Source organism: Kogia breviceps, chromosome 1 (assembly GCF_026419965.1).
Source record: "Kogia breviceps isolate mKogBre1 chromosome 1, mKogBre1 haplotype 1, whole genome shotgun sequence".
NCBI lineage: Eukaryota > Metazoa > Chordata > Mammalia > Artiodactyla > Physeteridae > Kogia > Kogia breviceps.
Genome location: NC_081310.1, coordinates 178,087,028 through 178,102,794, shown reverse-complemented (window position 1 = coordinate 178,102,794; position 15,767 = coordinate 178,087,028). Strand labels below are relative to the sequence as shown.

The 15,767-nt window shown below is 38.9% G+C and overlaps 2 protein-coding genes and 2 non-coding genes across 53 annotated transcripts in view; 1 reads left to right on the top strand and 3 right to left on the bottom strand.

Moving 5' to 3' along the window:
• Positions 1-15,767, top strand: part of TINAGL1 (tubulointerstitial nephritis antigen like 1) — a 496,849-nt gene that overhangs the window by 26,792 nt on the left and 454,290 nt on the right. The window lies entirely within an intron of this gene.
• PUM1 (pumilio RNA binding family member 1) overlaps positions 1-15,767 on the bottom strand; it is a 128,459-nt gene that overhangs the window by 30,240 nt on the left and 82,452 nt on the right. For 24 of the 50 annotated variants that reach the window (XM_067012786.1, XM_059037277.2, XM_067012818.1 and 21 more), the window contains 5 exons: positions 12,193-12,344; positions 6,357-6,495; positions 4,935-5,078; positions 3,810-4,106; positions 2,498-2,734 (listed from right to left, as the gene is read on the bottom strand). In XM_067012786.1, coding sequence (XP_066868887.1) covers positions 2,498-2,734; positions 3,810-4,106; positions 4,935-5,078; positions 6,357-6,495; positions 12,193-12,344 — 969 coding nt within the window. The remainder of the gene's footprint in view (positions 1-2,497; positions 2,735-3,809; positions 4,107-4,934; positions 5,079-6,356; positions 6,496-12,192; positions 12,345-15,767) is intronic. The other 26 variants (XM_067012862.1, XM_059037379.2, XM_067012854.1 and 23 more) reach the window with 3 other exon arrangements.
• LOC131746975 (small nucleolar RNA SNORD103/SNORD85) lies at positions 6,164-6,240 on the bottom strand. The gene has a single exon (XR_009332721.1). It is a non-coding gene; the product is annotated as a small nucleolar RNA SNORD103/SNORD85 (small nucleolar RNA).
• LOC131746978 (small nucleolar RNA SNORD103/SNORD85) lies at positions 14,244-14,327 on the bottom strand. The gene has a single exon (XR_009332722.1). It is a non-coding gene; the product is annotated as a small nucleolar RNA SNORD103/SNORD85 (small nucleolar RNA).

Below are 15,767 nucleotides of genomic sequence, written 5' to 3'. Positions count from 1 at the left end.
TGAAACAAAGTAAAAATATTTTTAAGGGAAGGTATGTTAAAAATAAAACCAGGCAGACAGCAAGAGTCATTAAAATAAGAAATAACTCGCTCCAATAGTTAGTTCCTTCTCCACAGGGGAAATGTAAATTAAGGAGAAGGAAGTATTTTATTAAATTGTTGATATATTGGAAAGAGGAAAGGCACCATGCATGCAAGTAATGTTTCCAGCTCCATTTTCAAACACCAAGAGCCATAGCATTTGGTTCAGAGGTTGATACAGTCCACAGGACAAATCTGGCCTGCCACCTATTTTTGTAAATAAAGTTTTATTGAAAGATAGCTAAATATTCTTTTACATTTTGCCTGTGGCTGCTTTCACACTTCTACAGCAGAGCTGAACACTGACTACATAGACCATCTGACCTGCAAGCCTAAAATATCTACTATCTGGCTCTTTACAAAAAAACTTTTTGCAGATTTAATTTGTTTACTACTCAGTATATGTTGACACAGTTCAACTGTTTAAACCAAGGAATTAAAGGGTAAGATTTCTGGATCTGATAATGCACTGGTTTAAAAGCTATCCTGGGCACATTATGTGACAGGATATACACGGACATTGCATGCTTTGGAGTCAAAAAGGTTTTGACTCTAAATCCGTTCAGATATGAGAAGACCTAGCAAGATATTTAACTCAGTTTCCTCACTTCTGTATCATAGACATAATACCATATCTTCCAGAGTGATATGTACAGCACCCAAAACCGTTAATAGTAGCCAGTAATAGCTATTTCATAAATGTTAGTACCTTTCATCTACATATTAGACTGGGACTTTCATCTCTCCCTTATAAGTCTGCATTAACCCTCATTCTTTAAAGTCAGGCATCCTGTCACAAGGAAACACTGTTGTGCAATATACCCTACTCCTTATCTATCTATCCAATATGGACTTACTAATCTGGAACGTCCCTACAACTTTTCTTAAGTAATGTCCATATACAACATGAGACAGTGAGCTTTACAACTACAGTTCTTATCATGTGAAATCTCAGGATACATACATATACTCTTTCTCTCACATGTCTATGTACATACATACATACATAATTCTGCCTTAAAACTCATCTCTCAAACTCAGAGATAGCACTCTTAGTTCTAGAATAATAACTATATTATCCTGTCCTCTTCAAGACTTTTTTTGATTTTTATAATCATTTCCCAGTCTTTGTCTTTCCAAATAAAAGTACACTATTCATTTTTAGTCAGTCCTCATTTCTGAGTCCAGAAAGCCACTTTCAATCTTGCCAGTTAAAAACAAACCAAAAAAAGGTCCATGTAAACTATGGACTTTGGATGATAACGATGTATCAATGTAGGTTCATCAATTGTAACCAAGGTACCACTCTAGTGGGGGATGTTGATAATGGGAGAAGCTATGCATGTGTGGGTCAGAGGGTGTAAGGGAAATCTCTGTACTCTCCCCTCAATTTTGCTATGAGCCTAAAACTGCTCTAAAAAATAAAGTTTTAATTTAAAAATAATAATAATAAATAGAAGATTTTAAAAATCAGAATCTTCCAGCAAAGTGGCCATACATGGTATGGTATACATGGTATTTCCCAGGACAATACTGATTCAGGCCTGTCATCACAGAGTAATTATTAACAGCAACCCCGTTAATTCTCAAAACCATCCTGGGTTGCATGATAAATTATATGGTCACTGTACTTCTATGTCTCAACTTTCCCCATCTAAGAAATAAATCAGTACTTCAAAATGCAAACTCGATAAATAACTAGAGAAAGGGAGTGTGTACCGTCTTCCAAGATTTAAACATTTGCCACCCAAATTGTTAATACAAGTTTCTTTTCATTCTTATAGCTGTCTACTTAGTATCCTCTTTTCCCTCCTCATTTTCCAGTATCTAAATGGTAACATTTTTTTAAACCCCACACATATAACAAGCTAAACATATAATTGGGAAATATACATCTATACTCAATAGCATACTATGTAGTTTAAGAATGTATATACAAATTTTTTTGAAGAATCTGACAAAATTTTTAAAACAAAATGCTTTATGTGAGAAAGTAAGATATTAAACATATACATGGGGGAGGGGAGGGGAGTCTGAAAAACAAGGCTAAGTATTAATTGTGGTGATATTTCAGTGGTGATACGGGGGTTAATACACTCTTTGTCTCTATTTTCCAGCTTTACTTAAAATGAATCTGTACTGTGTTTATACTGAAAGATTCTCACATGTAGCCAAAGATGTTCATACTAAAGCTGAAGTGAATATACAGGGGAGGCGCCCAAACTTGAATAAATCCCAAACTGCTGTGCTATCTAGGTACAGCCTAAATAACATGAGGTACCTTCAGGAAGGCACAGAACACCCAGGACACGTCTTAGGATAAAGGGATTGTCCTTTGCTTATGCAAAGTACTTCTAATGTCATCAGTGGCAAGAGATTTCTAGAGTTCAAGGTGGTGTTAGAGTAATGGTTCTTACCCAGGTTTAAGCTTGAAGAGGATCCATGTGAAGAGAGGGAAGGAGGTGGTGTCTGTGAATGTCCTGGTCCCTGACTAGGGAGAGGCATGCCCACGGGTCCAGGAGAGGAGGAAAAGCTAAGGCCGTTATAAAAACTGTGTCCAATGGGGGTCAAGCTGCTCGATGTCCTCTTATAAAGGTCACTGCTGCCAGTCAGGGAGTCACGGCGGGAGCCACTGCCAGTGTTGGAGTTTGCAACTAAAATGGAATTAAAACAATGCAGATAAGAACAGGCCTGTTCTTCGAAGAACAAGCCCAGTGACCTGTTCCTGACACTTTGATCCAGACTCCTTACCACCGCAAATTTGTCAGCAGAGACAGCCTAACTGTTCATGTGGCAGTTCTAGGGGCAGGTAAAGTAATAAAGAGGACATGGCTCAGGTTAACATGAAACTCTTTTTCAAACCATCACACGTATGCTCAATTTTCCTTCCTTTTGTGTCTCATATTATGGGGGTGAGGGTGGGTTAAAATCCTCTGATGGCCACATAAGTTATGGGAAAGGTGAAAGAAAATGGGCTAGAAAGAATGCCTTTCATCAACCCAAAGGTTCTAGTAGAAAAATGGAGTAGAAAAAAGATTTGTGAATGGGGTACTGCCCCACTACCCAAGACTTACATATGAAAGCCTGGTTTCTCAAAGGGCTCAATCAAGAGTTATTGCTAGCCCCCAGCTCCAACTTAAGACACTTTCTCTCAAATAAACCCTTCTGTTTTGAGATCACATTGTTTTACAAACACTGCAATTATCCCATTGTTTACCTTACTACTTTCCTGCTTTTTTCTCCCATCAAAACATTTAAAATATCTCAGTTTAATTCCTTCCTCCCACTTTTCCATAATATCCACCTTAACTCTTCTCAAGAGACTGGAGAAAACTCATGACTCTTTAAGGCCTGCAGATTGTGTAGTACACTACCCTATGATCTTTGGTAAGTCCTCCTCCTTTGGTTTTTAACATCCACATTTGTATAATTCCCTCCACATTCTTCCCAATGCCTGCAAAAATCTCCCCAGATTTTCTAATCCTTGAAACAAACGGACTTGGAGAGTATAAATAAGTAGCAACGTGAGTGTAAACCTGAAATAGGCCCCAAATGTGTGACTTGAATAGTCCATTATCTCAAACACATGTGGAACAGCTGGGTTCCCACGGGGCTCGGTCCAGATCTGCCTGTGGTATCTGTCCAGGGTTCCATGCATTGTCAGTGTTCCATAAAGATTGTAAAAATAATTAAAATTCAGTTTCAACAGCACATCAGTCTGATTTCTACCTGCTGTTCCAAACCCTCCAAGGGCTGATCCCAGAGTGGCGCCGAGAGAACTGCTACTTCCAAATCCCAAGGATGTGTTGGCAGGCTGGGCAGAGCCCTGGGAGAAGAGGGAGCTGCTCTGTGAATTGCTGCTCAGAGAGTTGTTGCCATAGAAAGAGCTGGATGCCAGGTTGTTACTGGGCTGCTGCTGGGGCTGGGGCTGAGGCTGCTGAGTTCCTAAAGGGCGAAATGGTCCATTTGTTGTTCCAGCAAGACCACCGGCTGCTCCATTTGCTGAAGCTGCAGCCGCTGCAACAGCTATGTAGAAGAAAGCAAACCATTTGGCTATGAAAGAGATTGGCCACATTTCCAAACTACATTGTTATTCTTTTGAAAACCTTTTAATGTTGCCATATTTTTTCAAAGCAGACACAAACCTTGTAAAGAACTATACAAATCTGTCTTTGATCCCTTCATCTGAAGCTTCTATTTTCTATTTCTACTTTCAATTCAAAGTCAAAATACCATTGAAGCCAAGTTCACTGTATCGACAGCTTTAAAGAGAGGCTATAGTTTAAAATAGAAATGGATATCAAAAAGTACTCATTTCAAATACAACTACTTCCTAAAATCTCAAGTTCTACAAATATCTACATTAAGGACATTTTTTTCAAGAACCAAATACTGAAGTCCCTCAAATTCCCAGGACACTTGAGCATGTTGCTCTCCCCTAGATGTCCCCACTGTTGTTCCCAAATTTATAATACATGACTTAAAATAAAAACCTATTGCCCCACCCCCTCAAGCAAAAAACAAAACAAATACCACATCATCTTAAAATAACGATATGAATTTCACGATATGAAGTGAAATTAGCCTTGGACTTCTGCCAACAGTGCCATTTCGTATGAGTAATCCGACCTCCTACGCTCACAGTAGAGCAGGTCCTTGCTGCTAACCAGCTGGTACATGCTGTCAACAGAATCAGAATCTATTGAGGTCACTTGCTGCTTCTGATTTTCTCTTTGAAAAATTACAGGGTAGAATTCCTACACTGAGAATGTAAAAGTATATTTCAACACAGTTTAAGAATATCGTCCATTGCCCCTTTTAGATCTGAGCGAGTCTACTAAGATGTAAGCTCACCTGCTTGTGCGGCTGAGGAGCTAATGATGACTGGGGCAGGAGCTACAAGTCGAACAGGAGCTCCAAGGCCGTTTCTCGCTCCTGCATTCACCACAAGTGCACCGGTTTGGTCATAGTAAGCAGCAGGAGCCAAGACTGGATAACCTGAGAATATTAAGTTAAGTACACATGAAACAGATAAGTACATATGAAACTAACAAATGTTTCCTGGGCACCAGCATATCTTATTGATAGATAGTTACAAACTCAGCATGGGGATCCTGGCTTCGCCACTTAAGGTACCTGTACAATCCTGAATCTCTGGGTATCCTCATGAGGATAATAATAATACCCGCCTCACAAAGTTCTTGTTAAGATTAAAAAAATGAGTGTGAAAAACATAACATGCTACCTGGCACAATAAGGGGTAGTGTTATTTATTATCCACCAAGTGTTAGGGAATTCGGTGGGACAAGGAATACCTGTGTTCTTCAAAGTGCTAACCACAGTTATCACCAGCAACCACACACTGACAAGTTTTTTTTATGTTCTCTTGACTACACAAGAGTAGGTACAAATGATTCCAACAATCAAAGAACTTTCATACCACATAATCTAAGCACAAATATCCTACAAGTTAGCAGGGAAAACCTAGACAGGCTTCAATTAACAGGGTCTTTCAATATTCTATGAGATGGAATCTTCAAATCCTATTGAGCCATAAGAGAAATTACAGGTGACTTCATGATAAAAAATAAATGCTTAGTAATTAACAACATGCATGATGCAAGTTCAAGTTACTCAGTGAATTCATAAATAGATCAGTTGACTTAGGTATGTGCCATGGTCAGTAAGAACCCATAAACTTATACTGAGGTCTCAGAAGGACCTGTTTCAAAGGAATAACCTCAAACTATATGCAATCCATGCAAAGAATAAGACCAGGAGACAGTGAGCTAAGAATAACATATATTCAGGATATATATCAATCACAGATAAGACAGCTACAAAGCACCTCTACTGTTGGTTCAAGAGAAATCCTAAAAATGTAAGGAGGACACTATCAAGGAATACTAGGAATGCCTTCGTAATAATACTATTCAAAGACATCAATCAGTCTTGGAGTGATGCTGATGCAGTCTGGCCACTCTTTCCAAACACCGAGGGAGAAAACAGATCAACACCAAAGGAAAACAGCATACTCCAAGCTATGTGTGGAGGTTCACATATCTCCAACATTTAAGACTGAGACTGGCTCAGAACACTAGGTGCTCTCATCAATGGACTATGGTCTAAGTGAGGGCAAGGGTATGTCATCCTCGCCAGTCACCAAATGATGACAAGCCTAAGCAAGCCCAAAGTACTGCCCATTCTCTTCTGAATCTCCCCCAATAAGCAGACTTTTTCACCCTCAAATGATGAGGAACAACAATGCAGCCTCACCTGGCATGCCTGCAGCCAGTCCTTGTCCAAAAGCAAGGGCAGAATTCACTGCTGCAGCCGCCACTAGTGGATCTGCTTGCTGTCCCTGCTGGTTCTGATTTGGGGTCAAAGGACGCTGGCTGGCTCCTCCACGGAGAACCTGGGAGACAGAAATAAATCAACTACTTTCTTTTCACTGGAAACATCTAAGACCCAGCACATGCTTAAGTTGGATCAATTTTAAAACTGATGGTTGTAAACCATTTTTCTGATAATGGTTTTATGTGGCATGGCTGTTAGGATAAAAAAAATCCATTAACAGCATTTCATAGAGTGAAATTTCATTCTACCGTTCTTAGTTTAAACATATTACCTTTATAAGAAGCCAAAAGCATACAAAAGTGATCATTCATTCATTAATCAAATACTTAATGCCTAACATCTGGCAGGTAATGGGGATAAAGCAATGAACAAGACACACAAAGCTCCTGCCCAACTGGAGCTTTTATTCCAGCAAATGAGAGCTAGACAGTAACTCTACAATAATCAAAAAGTGGGTGAAAAAAAGAGTATGATGGAGTGGAGGAGAGGTTTAGATATGATGAACAAGGGTAATTTACCCACATCATTAAGTTATAATATCTGTAACAAAACATACACACACACACACACACACACACACACACACACACACACGTGTGCGCTAAACTTTCTTTATGGAATGTGTGAACATTTTCTCTACCCTATAACACTATTCCCATTTATCAGGGCCCAAATGGCCCCAAATGAAATCAACAGGTTTGATTTAGGAGGCTTCTGACTCAACCGTTTCCATTCTTCCTCTCATAAATACCACAAACGCACAGCAATCTATATGGTTATGAGTATTAGTCAAGAACACTGACATTTCAGCACAGAATACTAGTTCTTCCACTGTGATTAAAGGATCTACTTTTACACAGGTAGTAAGATGCTGATAATCATTCTTATTCTGAACGCTCTGAAGAATCTATTCCAAAAGATCTATCTATGCCAGTAAGTAAAAATGCAAAACCCAATATCAAGGCTAAAATTACCAACGTTTATGCATTTTGCAATGTTTTCAAAGGCAAAGTTCTTATCAGATCATTTTCAATATCACTCTGCTACTTATAAAAGTTACACATGTAATCAAGAACCCATGCAGATTTTTTTTGGTACCATTTGGTAAAAAATGTAAAAGAGAAACACCACAAATATTTATTAAATGAGTATTTTAAATGACCAACACTGTCCATATTGGCAAGAAGAAATGTGTAGACACTTAATTTACCCAAACTTTCCTATTTCTTTATCTGTAAAAATAGTGAGAGTAACAGCTGATCATGCAGATTTGTAGGAAATATTAGAATTAATGTCTGCAAGGCACAATGCCTAGTACCCAGGAGATAATCAATAACCAATAGTTAATTCCTATCAAAATATTAGGCAATTTATTTCTGTTTGTGAACCAAAGAATCTAACGGACTTTACAACAGAAGGAGTGCTTCAATCTAAATAGATAGAAGACTCAAGGGAGGCTGCACAGGTGAGAGTTTGTAGAAAATGCCTAACCAATAATCCAGAAGAGTTCTCACTCTAGGAAAAGTAAGCAGCAGGTACAGAGATATGGCAAATACTAATAGTTCAAGAACTTAAAAAAAAAAAAAATCAATGAAAACATCCTTTTCATAGGGCAGAATGAATTAGGCTTATGCTTGGTTAGGAGTTGTGTGAAACATCAGAGGACAAGGAAACGGACAAGGTGCCTGAAGAAAGGGGTAGTTCAGACTACTGAGTCCTATTCTACAATCAGGAGAGCAATGTGTTTCCTTTTTGTCAACTCTCTAGAAATCTATGTGGTACCCTTGACAATAAATCAAAGTTCGTAAGTCAGCTGCCAATATTCATATTTTCATTTCATAAATAAATGTCAAGCCCTAATTTTATGGAAACAAATATGTAAAATTCCACAAGTAAAATTTTATATACAATAAAATCAACAAAAATGACTGAGGGGCTTCCCTGGTGGTGCAGTGGTTGAGAGTCCGCCTGCCGATGCAGGGGACACAGGTTCGTGAACCTGTGCCCGGGTCCGGGAAGATCCCACATGCCGCGGAGCGGCTGGGCCCGTGAGCCATGGCCACTGAGCCTGCGCGTCCGGAGCCTGTGCTCCGCAATGGAGAGGCCCGCATACCACAAAAAAAAAAAAAAAAAAGACTGAATCTACTTGTAAAACACTATCCTAGGAGTTAGTTTACTACCTATCTTCATGATGCAAAAGGTGTTAAATTCAAATTTCTTTTCAAAGGTACTGATTTAAGCACAGCATTTAAAATGTAATAAGTAGATGCTCAATGGAGACATTATATTATATATATATTTTCATTAATAATCATTCATCCTTCTACAGTTCATCATGCTTGGCAGAATCATCATCTATACAGTCTCCCCTAATCTAGAAAGTTCAGAAGCCATTCTCAACTTTTCTCTCTCAAAATGCAACATCCAACACCAAGCCACCACCTGTGCCTGGGTTCAACCTAATATCCAGGATTTTTTCTTTAACAAACATTTTGAAATAGAGAAGAACCTTCAAAAAGAATGAAAAGGAAATCAGAAGGAAGATGAAGTAGCCAGGATGTCACTGACTCTCCTGAAAGTTTCAGCAATTACATTTGGAAGAGTTAGCATGCCTAGAACATAATAAATGCTTTCTGATAAAACGTAAAGGCCAAAAGGCCGAAAGCAAAGTTTAAAAAGAACCTCTCATTTCAATGACTATGACCAAAATAGTTCACCAAGAATATCATATTTTCCTAAAACACCTGACGCCAGAAACTGGCAAAAATATCACTAGAACTAAAATATGGCTACTTGTTAAAAGGTAATGTTAATAATAATAACATTTTCATAATAAGGTTTGTTATTGTGGATGACAGAAAACTCTGAAATAATGTACATGATTATCATGCCCATTTCATACCTAAGGATATATTCAGAGAAGTCATGCAACTGGCCCTAGGTGCAACCAGTTAGTGGTAGAACAAAGACCAGATCTCAGGCTTTCTATCACTATGGTCAGAAGATGTAACATGTTGTGAACTTACAGACTTGGGTTCAAATCTTTTTCTTTTTTTAAATTTATTTTTGGGTGCATTGGGTCTTTGTTGCCTCTAGTTGCAGTGAGCGGGAGGCTACTCTTTGTTGTGGTGTGTGGGCTTCTCATTGCAGTAGCTTCTCTCGTTGCAGAGCATGGGCTGTAGGAGCACGGGCCTCAGGAGCTGTGGCTCGCAGGCTCTAGAGCACAGGCTCAGTAGTTGTGGCACACGGGCTTAGTTGCTCTGTGGCATGTGGGATCTTCCCCGACCAGGGCTTGAACCCGTGTCCCCTGCACTGGCAGGCGAATTCTTAACCACTGCGCCACCAGGGAAGTCCCAGGTTCAAATCTTAGCACCTTAATAGGTGTGTGATCCTGGGCACACAAGTTCCATTTCCTTAATCTTATGCTGGGAAGTCATATAATCTACTTATCAGAATAAAAGAAATTATATGTAGAGCACTTAGCTTTAAACAAAAAGCTTTCAATAAGAAGTACGTATTACTACTTTTCTTATTCACTCTATTAGAGCAAATTTTAAACATAGCAATCACTTCAGCCTTCTAAATCCATGATTTGGCAGCCATTTAAACACAAGGATCATCACTTGATAAATACCAACTATCCACAAAGAGTAGCTAAGAAATTTATTAATAGGGATCACCCATTCTGTCAACAAATTATCTGCAGAATTCCCTATGCATGTGGTACTAGAACTGTATCTATTGCAAAGAAAATCATGCATTAACTTACAAAAAAATCTGACTATAAAAATACTGACCCAGGGGCTTCCCTGGTGGCACAGTGGTTAAGAATCTTCCTGCCGATGCAGGGGACACGGGTTTGAGACCTGGTCCGGGAAGATCCCACATGCCTCAGGGCAGCTAAGCCCATGCACCACAACTACTGAGCCTGCGCTCTAGAGCCTGCAAGCCACAACTACTGAGCCTGTGAGCCACAACTACTGAAGCCCGTGCGCCTAGAGCCTGTGCTCCGCAACAAGAGAAGCCACCGCAATGAGAAGCCCAAGCACCGCAATGAAGAGGAGCCCCCGCTCACCGCAACTAGAGAAAAGCCTGCGCGCAGCAACGAAGATAACGCAGCCAAAGGTAAATAAATTTTTTTTAAAATTAAGGGGGCTTCCCTGGTGGCGCAGTGGTTGAGAGTCCGCCTGCCGATGTAGGGGACGCGGGTTCGCGCCCCGGTCCAGGAAGACTCCACGTGCCGCGGAGCGGCTGGGCCCGTGAGCCGCGGCCGCTGAGTCTGCGCGTCCGGAGCCTGTGCTCCGCAACGGGAGAGGCCACAGCAGTGAGAGGCCCGCGTACCGCAAAAAAAAAAAAAAAAAAAAAAAAAAAAGTGACCCAGAATAAACTAGCTAGAATTTCAAGACCTGTGTTTTTCCTATAAACTTGTAAAATCTAAAAAATTAAACATACACTCTCTTACTAAAACTGATAAAAAAGCAAAAGATTCTTGTTTGGATCATTATCATATGTACATATATGAGCTGGTGTTTCTCCTCAAAAGACAGCTTTAATTTGACCATATTTATCAAAAGCCTAAATGCTCACTTTATATGCTTGGGGAAAAAACTCCATTTCTAGGACTTTATTCCATGGAAATAATCATGGACTTATGCAAAGAATATTAATCTTATTTATAACACCAAAATATGGCTAAGTTATAGTTATAACTTAGTTACATAAATATAACATAAATAATAATGGACTGTCAAAATAAATGATACTCTAATAGATTTTAAAACATTAAATAACATGGAAGAGTATAACAAGATGCAAAGCCATGTGGACAGCATAATCCCAATTTTATATGAAATTAATTAAATAGTAAGGCTAGAATGACAGATACCAAACATTTATATTGCTTTTTTTCTGACAGGAGGATTTAGGGGATCTTTTTTCAAGTAATCCAATTCACCACAATTTTCAGCAATAAATAGGTGTTATTCTAGTAAGCAAGAGAAAATGGCCTATCTAATATAAAAAGACACTTAGTATTGTAATTAACTATACTTTCTCATCTTGGTTAAAAAGCTTACTCTAAGTTAAAAGAGATAAAATAGGTATAAGATTTATGTCCAATTCAACAGATGTTACAATATATATAAAATAAACAACAAGGATCTACTGAATAATACAGGGAACTATATTCAATATCTTATAATTACCTATAATGGAAAAGAATATGAGAAAGAATATATATATATACATACACATATACATATGTAGGTATAACTGAACCACTTTGCTGTACACCTGAAACTAATACAACACTGTAAATCAACTTACTTCAATTTTTTTTAATTGATGCTATAAATAAGCAATCTGAAGAACTAGTATCTCCCCTTTGGTAGCAAACTACTTAAAGAGAGAGCTAGAAGTGATCTGAGAATGGTGCTTAGAAAGTAACTACAGTGTCAAAGAAAGAAAACTTTACTATCAGGATGAATATTCACTTGGCCACACTTAACTGGAAAACCCTCTAAGCAGTATTACATGATATGTAATATCATGATCTCAACTAGTCACAATGAACAAGGACTTGATATGTAAGACATTCAGTAAGGCACAGTCAAGTCTGAGCATGAACTCAAATACCACACAAGGGAACTCACCCATTCAACATTCACAATTTCTCTATCAAGGACAACACTACCTTTTAACTATATACAATAACTAATATTCGCATTTAGGTGGTATAAATTTTGTTTACATTTACCTGCTGCTGCCCTTGCTGAGCCTGTGGGGTGGTCTGTTGATTAGCAGAATTTGTTGCTGCGGCAGCGGCAGCAGCTTGCTGCTGGAAAAGGCTGGCAGGGTAGACTCCCCAGGGAGTAACTCCATAATACTGGTGAGGGACCACAGCCGGGCCTAAAAAACAGCAAGTTTAGACTATTAACAATCATCTCAGTTTCCAAAGACAACACCTGACTCAGCAGACACTACTGTAAAATATTAACTTAATATATTGATTCATTCTAGCTAATCATGAATTCCATTTTTAAAAAACAGAAAATATTATACATGATCCCCACACCAAAGCCTTCTAAAGTCAGTAATATACTCCAGGCCTAGAGGAAGAAGCTAGTGAAGGACCAAGCATTGGAGATACTGAAAGAGAGCATTAAGTGATAGAAGCTGGAATGGGTACGTGTAAGAACAGATGGAGGAATTGGCCTTGCTCAAGAAGGGAAATAAATGTAGAGTTTGTGTGCTTTAAGTGATGGAACACAGCAAAAGATTAAGTTGTGCCCTGCTTTCAGTGGTAAGGATGGCACCTGAGGTGACTGATAGGGACAGGGATCTTGGTGCTTCATTAACTCCAGAAGCATGAAAATCCATCAGCTGTCTAACAAAGCCCAAACATGCCACTGAACCTCCACGGCTCAAATTCTAAGAGGCTTGGTTTTCCTATTTCTCATGTCACAAAAAGCATTCAGCACAACTACATTCAGACATTGGTATATGAAATTCAAATTTGTCAAAGCTGAAAACAAGCAGAAATAAAAAAATATAACACCTTGACTTCTTACAGACCTGAGTATTCTATACAAAACTAAGCATTCTGATTTAGCCTAAATAATCTGTTCGCCCTCTTTGGAAACACGCTACAGCTGCAGCCTCTGCCGAACAGAACATGCAACAGAGAAGTAACAGAGCCATGCAGAAAGCAACCTGGGAGGGGCAGAACTCTAAACCACAGAATTCTCTGCAACTGGTGGCAAGAAACACCAAAAGGCTTATTTGCCAACTAAGACAAGGGCTCAAAGCCAGCTTCTCACGTCTGCTGGAACACATCTCTAATAAGAGCCTGCTTAGTTAAAGCACAGAGTTTCAAATATTTGCAACCTGATTAAATAATTACTGCACTTTTCAGTGAAGTTCCATAAAGCTGTTTCAAATACATCCATTCTGACATAGTAGCCAACCCTGCAGAAATATGTACTTCATTAAGTCAAAATAAATTGGTAAATGTTTTCTGTTTCCCCATTAAGTTCTAAAACACAAGTAAGTCAAATTATATCACTGTCCAATATTATTCTGACATTTCTAATTCTGTATTTTCTGTATCTGTGGTCTTAGCCAAGATCATGAAGCTCTGTTCATAAAGATGCCCACTGTCAAACACAGGGCAAAATGGTTCAAAATGAAGGTGCTGCTTAGAAAAACTATGCTACAAAATAAGGTATTTTTTAATAATAAACAAATGGGCTGAAAAATTTTAAACACATAGGCATCTGAATAGTCTAAAAACAATACCTCCAAGTAGGAGAGAGTGGTGAGCCCCCAAACTCAGCTGACTATTGTTTATAAAGTGGAGTGGTCTTGGGACAGTTAAAGAAAAAATGAAAAAGAACACAATGAAGACTACCTGCATCTTAGTTTCCTCACCTGCAAAATGGGTGTAATAGATGTTAGGGTGTTGTCACATCTGTTGTTAAAGGTTGGGGTGCAACCTGCAGTGAGAGTCCCAAGGCTCCCCCAAGAGTCAACAAAAGCAAACCTCTACTGTGCACAAAATGCTGTTACAATAAACAACTGCACTGTCCTTTAAGTTTTCTCAACTGGCATTTCTACTACTTTCCTTGGTCATGTGGCTCATGACACAGAGTTTAGGAAAACAGCTCAGGGTGCATCATTAATTGGGCTTGGCTCCTCAGGATGCCTGCTTCAATTCCTGTGTGATTACACTCCACAAGAATATGCAGTTTCACAGTTTGTGTAGTTAACATTTCTGGCTCTCTGTGAAAGCCCTTAAGTCATTTTCAGTCTGGCTCAGCTGGTTAAGTACAAAAGCAAGATTCTCATTACCAAACTATGATCTCAGTGAGGACAAGTGTGTCATCCCTAAGACTAGTTCTTTGTTTCAAATAACATATAGTAAGTAAAGTCTGCAGAGGAAAGAAAGAACAGAGAAGACAATTCAGTATAACACAGACATTGTATACTACAGTGAAGTGCATGCATAGGCTTTGAGCTAGATCTGGCTCAAACCCAAACTCTACAACATTTAAATTGTGTGACCCCCTATTACCCACAGCAATCTACAGAATTAATGCGATCCCTATCATATTACCCATGACATTCTTCACAGAACTGGAACAAATAATCCTAAAAATTATATGGAACCATAGAAGACCCAGAATTGCCAAAGCAATCCTGAGAAAAAAGAACCAAGCAGGAGGCATAACCCAGCCAAACTTCAGACAATATTACGGAGATACAACAGTAACTGAAACAGCGTGGTACTGGCACAAAAACAGACATATGGATCAATGGAACACAAGAGAGAACTTAGAAATAAACACACACACCTACAGTCAATTAATCTTCAACAAAGGAGGCAAAAATATACAGTGGAAAGAAGACAGTCTCTTCAGCAAGTGGTGTTGAGAAAGCTGGACAGCCACATGTAAATAAATGAAGTTAGAACACAGTCACACCATACTCAAAAATAAACTCAAAATGGCTTGAAGACTTAAATATAAGACATGATACCATAAAACTCCTGGAAGAGAACATAGGCAAAACATTCTCTGACGTAAATCATACCAATCTTTTCTTAGGTCAGTCTTCCAAGGCAACAGAAACAAAAATAAACAAAAGGGACCTAATCAAACTTACAAGTTTTTGTGGACTTCCCTGGTAGTCCAGTGGCTAAGACTCCACGCTCCCAATGCACGGGGCCCCGGTTCCATCCCTGGTTAGGGAACTAGATTCCACATGCCTCAACTAAAGACCCCACATGCCGCAACTAAGACCCAACGCAGCCAAATAAATAAGTAAATATTAACAACAACAACAAAAACTTACAAGCTTTTGTACAGCAAAGGAAATCATAAACAAAACAAAAAGACAACCTATAGCCTAGGAGAAAATATTTGAAATGAGGAGACTGACAAGGGCTTAATTTTCAAAATATACAAACAGCTCATACAACTCAACAACAGCAACAAACAACCCAATAGAAAAATGGGCAGAAGACCTAAAGAGACATTTCTCCAAAGAAGAAGTGCAGATGGCCAATAGGCACATGCAAAGATGCTCAACATTACTAATTATTAGAGAAGTGCAAATCAAAACAACGAGGCACCATCTCATACCGATCAGAATGGCCATCATTAAAAAGTCCACAAATAACAAATGCTGGAGAGGGTGTGGAGAAAAGTGAACCCTCCTACATTGTTGGTGGGAATGTAAGTTGGTGCAGGCACTCTGGAAAACAGTATGGAGGTTTCTCAAAAAACTAAAAATAGAGTTGCCATATGATCCAGCGATTCCACTCCTGGGCAT